Source organism: Dermochelys coriacea, chromosome 2 (genome assembly GCF_009764565.3).
Source record: "Dermochelys coriacea isolate rDerCor1 chromosome 2, rDerCor1.pri.v4, whole genome shotgun sequence".
NCBI lineage: Eukaryota > Metazoa > Chordata > Testudines > Dermochelyidae > Dermochelys > Dermochelys coriacea.
This window is the reverse complement of record NC_050069.1, coordinates 195,104,744-195,114,720: the sequence shown is the minus strand read 5'-3', so window position 1 is coordinate 195,114,720 and position 9,977 is coordinate 195,104,744. Positions and strand designations below refer to the sequence as shown.

The following is a 9,977-nucleotide window of genomic DNA, read 5'->3' as shown; positions in this document are numbered from 1 at the left end:
CGTGCCCAAGGCTACACTGGAACTCTGGAAGAACAGAGAATATATTTTGACATAAGGTCTCATATTTCCTATTCTTTATTCCTCTGGTGTTTCAGAACCCAACATACACTTTTGTTTTAGAAACTTTATCATTTACAGAGAACCAGTTTGACTTTCTCCAAGATGTGCTTTGGCCTTTCTTCCAGGATGCAACAGAAAGATTTTTGTTTAAATGGATAACACACATACACAAGAGACCCAAGTTTGCCATGAAAAACTCACATTTATTTGATTAAACAAAAATAAAATAAACTGCATAGGAACATTTTAAAGTCCAGAGAGACACTGACTTTGTTTTAAGGCTGCCAGTAGCTGATACATCATCTCCTTGCTACATCCTTCAGCCTTCTCTATGGACCACAAAGATACATTCAGAAGCCTCCATTAACACAAGAGTTCTCTAACATTGTTAGTTTGTTCTACGTAACAGTTTGCCCATAACCTGTCATGCTTTCTTCTTTGCAGTATGTAACATTTTAAGTTACAAAATCCAGCAATTTTTGTCTAAATAGACAAGTGAACCCTTTTTTGGATGGTGGGGGTTGTGCTAATGGAAGGGTTTTTTTGACCTGACCTGTTCTATTAACAGTTTTATATGCTCTGGTTTTTAATGAGCTGCTCAGAGCAAAGTCTGTCCCACTGAGAATTTTTTATTATTAGGGAAAACAGCATGGATTAATCGGTACAATAGAAAAGCAGAGTGCAGCAGAACACGAAACTACAAGAGCAACTGGCTCAAGATGCACAACTTCCAAGAGCTGACAGAATAATGCCCACTACTCGTGGCATGACTGTGCTGAACTGCATCAAGATGACAGTACTTCTAATTTAATAATTAGATTTTATAAGATGGGTTTGTATCTATAGTAAATCAAACGAGGACTTGAACGGTCTACAGAATTTGTTAGACTGGTCTTAATTGGACAGAGCTTCCATTTGTTTTTGAGGTTTCCAATGTCTGTGAATCTATGCTTCAACAAAGGACCAAATTAAATGGTACGTAGGGGCCCTCACTCTTTTTACTTAAAATGTATCAACCACCAATCAAGATAGGCATGACAAGTAATGGACAATACAAACAATAGTCACATACAGTAAGAACCCTCCCCTCCCCCCACCAATTTGGGTGACTAAACACACCTTACAAACTAGTTTAAAACTTGTTAGTCATTTTAGGAGGAAAAAAAAAAAGGCAAAAAACTCAGAAACAGGACATCTCTTCCTCTGAAGGAAACTACTACATAGACTGAGAAATATTCCACAAACCTATAAAGGAGTTTACTGGTTTGGTAGTTTAAAGAAAGGCATCTACTCTACTTCACTACATAGACACATAACATTCAGTCAGTAAGGCTCTGTAAAAAGAGCTTTAAAACAAAAATATCTACCTGAGTTTGTAAGCTGATACAATCATTAAGAGAAGGTCTAAGACCATGCAGGTACACAAATCTTTTTTAGAACCATTATTGGTTAAACCATGATGGAAAAAGATGCCAAATTGGCTAGTTAACCCGTAAGATCACTTAAAAAGACATCAAGGTACATTTTCCACCATAACATTTACCAAACCCAACACAGCATATAACCATTAGTGGTTTTCTGTACCCACTCTTCCAACTTTTGTCACTCAACAATGACTAGGGGAGAAAAACAAAGATTTTTAATACAGTAATCCGATAATGTGCTTCTCTAAACTTTACTCTACATGTAAAATAATGGGCCTGTTGAATGCCACTATTAAAGTAAAATAAAAACCCAACAAGGGCTGCCTCTGGTAAGAACATTCAGTCTGAATTGCCCTCCAGGAACTTGGTTGCACTGTCATGGTGGAAAACATCCTGTTGCATCAAGAAAACTACATATACAATCACCAAGTCAAAAAATCAATCTCATTCCCTTCAAGCATTTGGTATAGCATTGCGTTTAAAGAAATTATACCCTTAGAGTCTTTTCTGACAGGATACATTTGTAGGCATGCAAAAATAGATAAAATATTTTTCTCTTGTAGAGAGAAGACCTAAAGGTCTTAAGGACGTAAGAACTCTGCAAATAAAGACACAAAGTATGTCATGTCAACCAGTAGTGTCATAATACTGAAAAAAAATCAGTTTCCGTTTGCATAATTTCTAGTCAAGACGAATCACACTTACAGGAGGATGATTAGAATTAGATTTGCCTGAGTGTACGAATATTTGGTTTTATTTACAGTTCTTTAGAAAGGGCAGCCTAATATTTCCACAAGAAGGCAAAAACAACAAAAAAAATAGCCACTTGTACACATCTAATATTTCCATTTAAACAAAAATGCATATCCTACAGACAGGATGTACCCCTTCCCCTGCATGCAGACTAACACTTTCTTCTGAGACCTATCTGATAGTAAATTGAGGTAGGTGCTTTACTTCTCCATGGTGAAGTAGAACTTTAACAAAAACAGTTGGGTCTCTATTTGTGCATTTTATACCACAGCCACCTGGGTTCCACTGATCTCCAAAGGACTCAAGGACCTGAGGTACAATATTTGTCTAACGCAAGTACCAGTGTTTAATTTTTTAGACAGCTCCAAACTGTTTGTCTAAACATCTCTATTTTTATTTATTTTTTTTAAATACCCTATTACCTTTTGGCACCATTTGGATTCACTCCTTTAACAAATAAAAATAAAAACACTTTGGCACATTTTTTTAAAAACCAGAACTGAACATAGAAATTTTATGATCTTCAAAAGAAATAAAACGTATGGCTGGATCAAGCCTAAAGACTGCTCTGGAAATAAATTAATTTGGCTTAACTATAACTAAACAGACTGTGTCGATCGCCAGCAATTCCAATGGAACGCCACAACGAAGTGCCTTCTTCTGTTTCCAACTTGATTATTTTTGGCCCTCATATACACTAAATTTTAGGTTTTTCCCTCTTTATGGTATGCACTTGTGGGCTTCCCCATATAAGTTATACTTAAAGGGTACAAATGAAAGGAGTGACTTACCGGAGGGTACTGCATCATCTAACACCATGGCTGCCTCATAAGCCCTCAACCAGGACATCATTGAAACTCTCACTAAAACAGTTTTGAAATAACAGGACTGCTTCATATGACTGAATTAGGAGTTTATGAGAGTTAACTGATAACATTTCACATAGCAAAAATTTACTGACAGCCAACCCTGGTTTAACCTGGCACAGTTAAATTCCTTTGGGAGCATTCAGTGCACAAGTCTGTAGATCCAAATCTGTTATTCTTCTCCAAAGCTAGAGCCCGGGGGGAGGGAGGGGGGTGTTGGGATGGGGTGAAGAGATAAACCAACCTTCTCCTTCCCCTAATCCACTTCTACCAATTCAGGAGATTATACCGAACAGTTTAAGAAAATGCAGGGGTTTGTAAACCAGCGTCAAACCTTTGCTTACCTTTCCTACACTCCTCTCCTGTATGTCTATTCGCCTATTTTCTACATGTATCAGGACACTGGAGGCATTATCCAACAATTGTCCATGAACATACATAGAACAAACGCTGAGCCAGATTTGAAATCCTACCAATTATATACCAAATAAACAAGCCCCTATGGGGCATATGATGTTGGCATTAAACTTTTCCCTATAATATTACACTACTTACTCTCATCGCATTATAAGCACTCCATTTTATAAGCTACACTAATATTTTTCAATGAGAACAAGTGTGCTTAGCACTATCTATTACAGTAACAGTATAGGAAATCGTTTGGGTAGCCACACAGCCGTTTTTTAAAAACAAAAGCCTCCCAACATGTGATGTGAAACACTTCAAAGTCAAATAGTCTTGTTTGTGCTGTAAGCAGATCCAGTGAATTAAGTAAACAGCAACTGTAAAGGAAGACATTGTGCCTCCCCCAAATAAAGACAGGCTTGTGGCCTTCTCCAGTCTTGTGCAGCAACATATCACATAGTGAAGGTCAATGGAAATTCCACCAGCCTTCACATGTCTATGCAATATAGGGATGGAGATAGACAAGAAGAATTTTGTTGCAATTCAACTCAAAGTATGTCAGGAGCAGCTAAACAATTTATATTTAAAAATAAAAAATAAAAAAAAAGCCTGGGGGCTGGGGTGACCACACATGGAGAACAGAAAATACAAAAGGGCAACATCAGCAAGCATTAAGCATAATAGCTTTTCTGGCATAATCCAGCAGTGACAACCACAAAGGTCAAGGTAAAAAGGCCAAGCATTTTTAGTAAGACAGAGGTGAAATGGAAGTATTCTGCAAATTGTTAAATTAAAGCTTTCAACCGGTTATCTTTGGTATCTAGGTCTTTGAGTCTAATTTGTTTTCACAGCCAAGTTACAAATAATTCTCTCAGTGAAAAACAAACAAAAACAAACAAACAGCATCAGCTTCCACAGGCTACCACAAAAGGAAGGAAAGAGGGTTGTGAAAGCTAAAAGGAGTAATTTGCTTTCCCTTACACACAAATTCTGAAGAGCCATATACAGGTTTAATGACAAATCTCTCTAAAAGATTATCTTGGATTTTTTTTTTTTTTAAAACAACACTATCCCTAAAATTAAACCCATCTTACTCCCATTACTGACCATTTGCTTCATGAGGTATTAGGTGAAAATAGCACAGTTACGTTAGCCTGTATAATAATTTAGAGGTTTTTTCCGGTTTTAAAAGGGTTCTTCTGATCTCACTGACTCCCTCTTCGTTGTCCACCTCTTAAAATCCTCACCTTCCTATGTGGCTGCTGTCATAAGCCTGGACAAATTATTAGGATTTCTAAAAACAGGAAATGAATTTCTTGGAGATGTTACAAAAAGCAGTGGAAGCAAGTGAAAGTGCACCTTGAAATTTATTAATATGAAAAGAGTCCTTCAATATTTCAGGTTGCTTGTGTATGTGGTGGCTGGGAGAAGAGATGAACCCTTTCTTCTTCAGCCTTTTAGTTAATAACCTTGCTTCTCTTTCAGGGCTCTTCTCTTTTTGGAATTGATAAAACTAATCTTACACCACTGCAGAGGAAAAAAAAAAAACTAATTGATGCATGAACTCTTCAATTTCTGCACAATGCAAAATCTCTCCATCCCCCATATTAGCCTTTATGGTTTGCCAATAACAGTCCCATCCAGAAGGCAAGGCAATTTCTCAAGAGTCCATGTCAACATCAATATCTAACATATTAATACGCAAGCTATTGAAATGTGTACTGTAATCCACTAGGGAATAAAATTCACATGGCTTGGTAACCAAAGCCCCTCCTCAAAAATCTCAGCTTCTCAGAAAAACAAGAAATTCCTATCCCCATTGGAGCTAAATTTTGCAGTTTATTGAGTTTAAAGAATCTGACTAATTTAGACACCGTCCCCATTTTAAATGCAGTTTTTCAGTGACGCCAAGGAATGATGATGCAGAGCTTTTTATGGCTCCATTTTTCTCCATGTTGGTTACCTTTCACCAGGTGCCATTAAGAATGCCTGTACATTAAAAAATGTTCTTCGATCCTTTCAATCCAACTTTTATTTTATTTTATTTTTTTTAAAGGGGAGGGATGAAGGAAAAAGAAAACAAAAAGTTCAGCTGATGTCACTGACTGGTTTTGTGATCTGATTTTTTAAAAAATGTGGACTTCTCTGAAATGCACCCTGAATTTCCAAAGTTGTGCTTTATGTTTATTTTTGGGAAAATTTATTTTGTCCTGTCAAACCTATTAATCTTTACTCCTCTAACTAAAGCCTTTATGGGAACAAAACAAAACAAAACAAAAAGAACCCCACAGACATTTCACATGAAACAAATTTTAACTCCAGGGTTCAGTCTTCTGTGTTTTGATGCAACAGGCATCGATACACATAACAGTGACATACATATGATGGAAGGAAGAATGGAACCTTGTTTTTAAAATGTGACTAATAATCAAACAAAGGACTATAAAGAAATTATAGAATAGAGAACACATTACAGAAAGTCCTGCTTTTTTCATTAAACTTTTTATGACAACCACATGAAGTCACCAAAAATGATTTTTTTCCCCAAGAAATTTGTGCATTTTCACAGGGGCTTCACTTTGTGCTGTAGGATTACTGCACTTTTCAAAAACACATATGCAAAAAAGCAAACTTGCTTTTCCTGACTAGCGAACCCCACCCACTTCCACAAAAAGATCAAAGTCTTCTGGGAACAAGACACTATGTTGAACAATAAATCAAACACACTGAGGTATAAAATGGAGAACAGGAAAAAGTTCTCTGCTGCAGCAGCATTTAAAAAAACCAAAACCAAAACAAAAAACCCCCACAACCCTCCCCCCACAAAACCACAGTACGATCAAGAACACAAATCCTCTACAAATATCTAATGCTACCGATCCCCCCCCCCCATTAAAAAAAATTAGAGCGCGCCTTTTTGGCTTAGTCTACAGAATTCATCATGCACCCACCTCATGTGCACAGCAACACATGTTGGTGCATGATGCCCCATGTGGGGAAGAGGTAAAACTTACTGCGGGGGGTAGGGGTGGGGGAGAAAAGAGGGGGAGAACAAAAAGATAATGAGGTAGATAGAATTTATAACTTCACAGGATCACTCCCTGCAGAAAAGATAAGTACATTCATCTGTAAAAAATTAAAGATGAGGTAGGTTTGAATTAACGTTGTATTTTTCGTTCTCTTAAAAAGAATTTCCCTGAGACAGTTTCTTCCTAATTCAGATAACACAGATTAGAAGATGAGAATTCGATTGTTTCCGAAGTCAACCACAACAATCATTCCATCAGGGGTGACAGCTATACCTGAAGGTCGGTCCATCTGACCAAAGCCACTTCCCTGAGTGCCAAATTTGCATAAAAAACTACCATTTGACTCAAATATCTGCACTCGGTGATTCCTGGAATCAGCCACAATGATGCGCCCCTCTTGATCCACAGCCACGCCTTGTGGGCGCAGGAACTGGCCGTTGCTGGTGCCTTCTGACCCAAGGAAGCGTGCCGACTGGCAATCTGGATGGATGACCAGGAGGCGATGGTTGTTGAAATCTGTCACTACCAGATGGCCTTCATGATTGAAAGTCACACCCCTTGGAGAATCAAAGTGCTTCCAGAGTGCCCCTTCGAAGCCATATTTATTCAGAAATACACCATCAGGTCCAAACAGTTGAATCCGATGGTTCCTCGTGTCAGAGACCAGGATTTTGCCCTCGGTGTTGACTGCCACATCCCACGGGTAATTGAATTGCCCATTCTTGGTTCCCTTTTCCCCGAATTTCAGAATGAACTGCCCATCAAATGTAAAGATCTGGATGCGATGATTATCCTTGTCAGCCACAACAATCCTACGCGAGCCATCACAAGCAACGCCAGCAGGGCGATCGAACTGACCAGGCCTGGAACCCAAGGTGCCAAATTTGTGGTGAAAGGTGCCACAGGGCTTAAACACCTGAATGCGGTTATTACTGCGATCAGCAACCATGATGTATCCTTCTTTGTCTACGCAAACTCCCCAGGGGCGACACAGCTTGCCATCGTTGTCTCCCTCGCTGCCAAATGAAAGCCCTGGCAGTCCAATTCCAATGTAACTACGCCCAGATTTTACCATGACTTTGAACGGACTGTTCTCTATGTGCTGGTTGCACATCATGACAGAGACTAGATGCTCTCCCTCCAGCTGTGGTCTGTAACTGACCAGGTAGGTTCCATTCTGCTGATCATTGACATCTGCACCGAACAAGTTTCCATCAGGGCCCATCACCACTGCAGAGATCATATCGCCCCCTGAAAGGCGTGGTTCACCATCATGGTCATAGCCTATCACTGTGAAGGAGGCCGCTTTGCCCTGTAGTGCACGTTTGAGACCTTCCCCAGTGGCTTTGGTCAGAGGAGCAAAAGCCCCACTGCTGACAAACCCCATTGATTTAATGGCCATATACAAAGCCTGGTCAGGAGGAGTAAACATGACTCTGTCATCCTCCTGTGGCTGCAGAAGGCCTCTCACATTCTTCAGCTCCTGCACTTGAGCCAGCATGCGATCCCGAGCCAGGAGAATATCCATGCTACGACCCTCCTCTAGGACTTGCTGAACTGCACTAATAGTGTTGTCCAGTTTATTTAGATTCTGACGCAACTTTTCAACTTGCAGGTAAAGGGACTTGGCTTTGACTTGACGAATCTTTTCCACCTTAAAAACAAAACAAACCCATTACATTTATGTTAAAAGACAGCTAATAGTTCAGAAATATTTTTCCCGTGTTGCTTTCCTACCAGTAGTAGGATAGTAGGGTGGCACTCTCCAGTACGCAGTACCGGCAAGAGATTTTTAGGGGGTACCCGAAAGACTTGGGGCTGCGCTCTGCTCCTTAAAAGAGCAGAACATGGCTAGAGAGGGCATTCATTCTTTACATGGCTTTAATAGCATAATGCATATGCTAACAAACTTAAACAAAGGCTTTGTTTAAGTTTGTTAGCATATGCATTGTGCTGTTAAATTGGTTGAGTCCTTAAGAAGGGAGCGGTGGGGGGAAGGAAGGTGTTAAACAGTGTTTTTCATTCCGTTTCTCCCCATTGGTCTGAATTATCCATGACGTTCATACAGCATCACATCAAGTCCAAACCATTAGAAGACTGCCTCTGCTTGCACTGACCAGAGGATGTTTGGATTCTGATGTAAGCCCAGTTCTGCAGCCTGACAGGTATCAGGTGTTGTCCCCAGTGTACACAGAATTCTTCTTTGCAGCCAAACTAGTCTAACAGACTCCTGAAACTCTTACTATTTGCATGTCCATGGACCACTTTTGTGGTAAGAAGTTCAGGAGTGTGTTCTGTTCCTATAAAGGAAGCTGAATCTCCCATTGAAATGCAATGTTTGGGTACAATACCATGATACAGTTTAGTTTATCTGTCCAGAGACAGTTCTCATGCATGTTCTGCCAGGCTGATTTTGATTGCCCCTCCTGAATGTCATGCTGAAAAAAATAATACATGGCACACACAGTTCTATGCTTCTTTTCCATCAAACCCAGATGGTGCAGCATCTTTGCTTTCCTAGTGCCTGGGGGAGAGCAATACTTAGATAAAGGCAAGCTGGCAGAAGCTTAGATTGGTCATAAGGGAAGAATTGATAGTGTGTTAAGGGAAAATGGGATGATTGTCTTTCCTATCCATCTTTCATTTAAGAAGTTTTCAATTTGCGGTGCTGCTGGATCCTCAATGACACCTGGAAGTACAGGTGGCACCAAAGGCCCAAAGCATCATTTTACAGATCTGTTTAACAGATGCAGTTGTAAAATTTTAGACAGGTAAGGGGGGTATTGGAGGGGACATGAAGAGAGTGGGGGCCCCGGGCTGGGAGGAGTCACATGGAGGGTCACATGGGGCGGTCACGTGCCCTTCCTTGTGTCCCTCCCACGGGCGCAAGAAATGATTTCTACTTGCACCACTGTTTCCTACATAAAATTGTAGTGTAGTTGCCACAGGGATGTTAAGAGACCATGAATGGAAGAGGAAGTAGTCTGCAGGACAAACTCTCTATGAAGATGTGGTCCATGTGAGGAAAAGAATTAGGGGAAATGTGGATGCACATTGCAAACAACCTGCTGAGAATCACTGGCCCCTCCTCTGACAAATATAGCCTTAATTAAAAACAACACACACTTCTGCCATGAAGTTTTGCTGCATTAGTTTGCTACTTAAAAGAAAGGTCATTATTAACAACTAAAAATAGTCTTCTTTCTTTGCAATTGTCCCATCTTCCCCTCACAGGGAGCACTAAGTGTCATAATAGGATTTATAGGCAGAGTGACAATTTTTTTTCAGTTTTTATATATGTTTTTCTTCAGTACTTTAGAAATCCATTCAAGATGTTAATGGCAAAAACACATGCCTTGTAAAGTTAATGAAATGTGTAATCACTTCATTGTTGCAGAGTGTACTCCACCATCAGTAATGCAGCCAAGCAAACATTCAGA

General features: G+C 39.7%; 1 protein-coding gene across 1 annotated transcript in view; it reads right to left on the bottom strand.

Moving 5' to 3' along the window:
- Window positions 1-4,571: 4,571 nt before the first annotated feature.
- TRIM71 (tripartite motif containing 71) overlaps window positions 4,572-9,977 on the bottom strand; it is a 94,625-nt gene continuing 89,219 nt past the window's right edge. Inside the window, exon 4 of the mRNA XM_038393192.2 lies at window positions 4,572-8,191. Within this exon, the coding sequence (XP_038249120.1) occupies window positions 6,740-8,191 (1,452 nt within the window). The 3' untranslated portion in view covers window positions 4,572-6,739. The remainder of the gene's footprint in view (window positions 8,192-9,977) is intronic.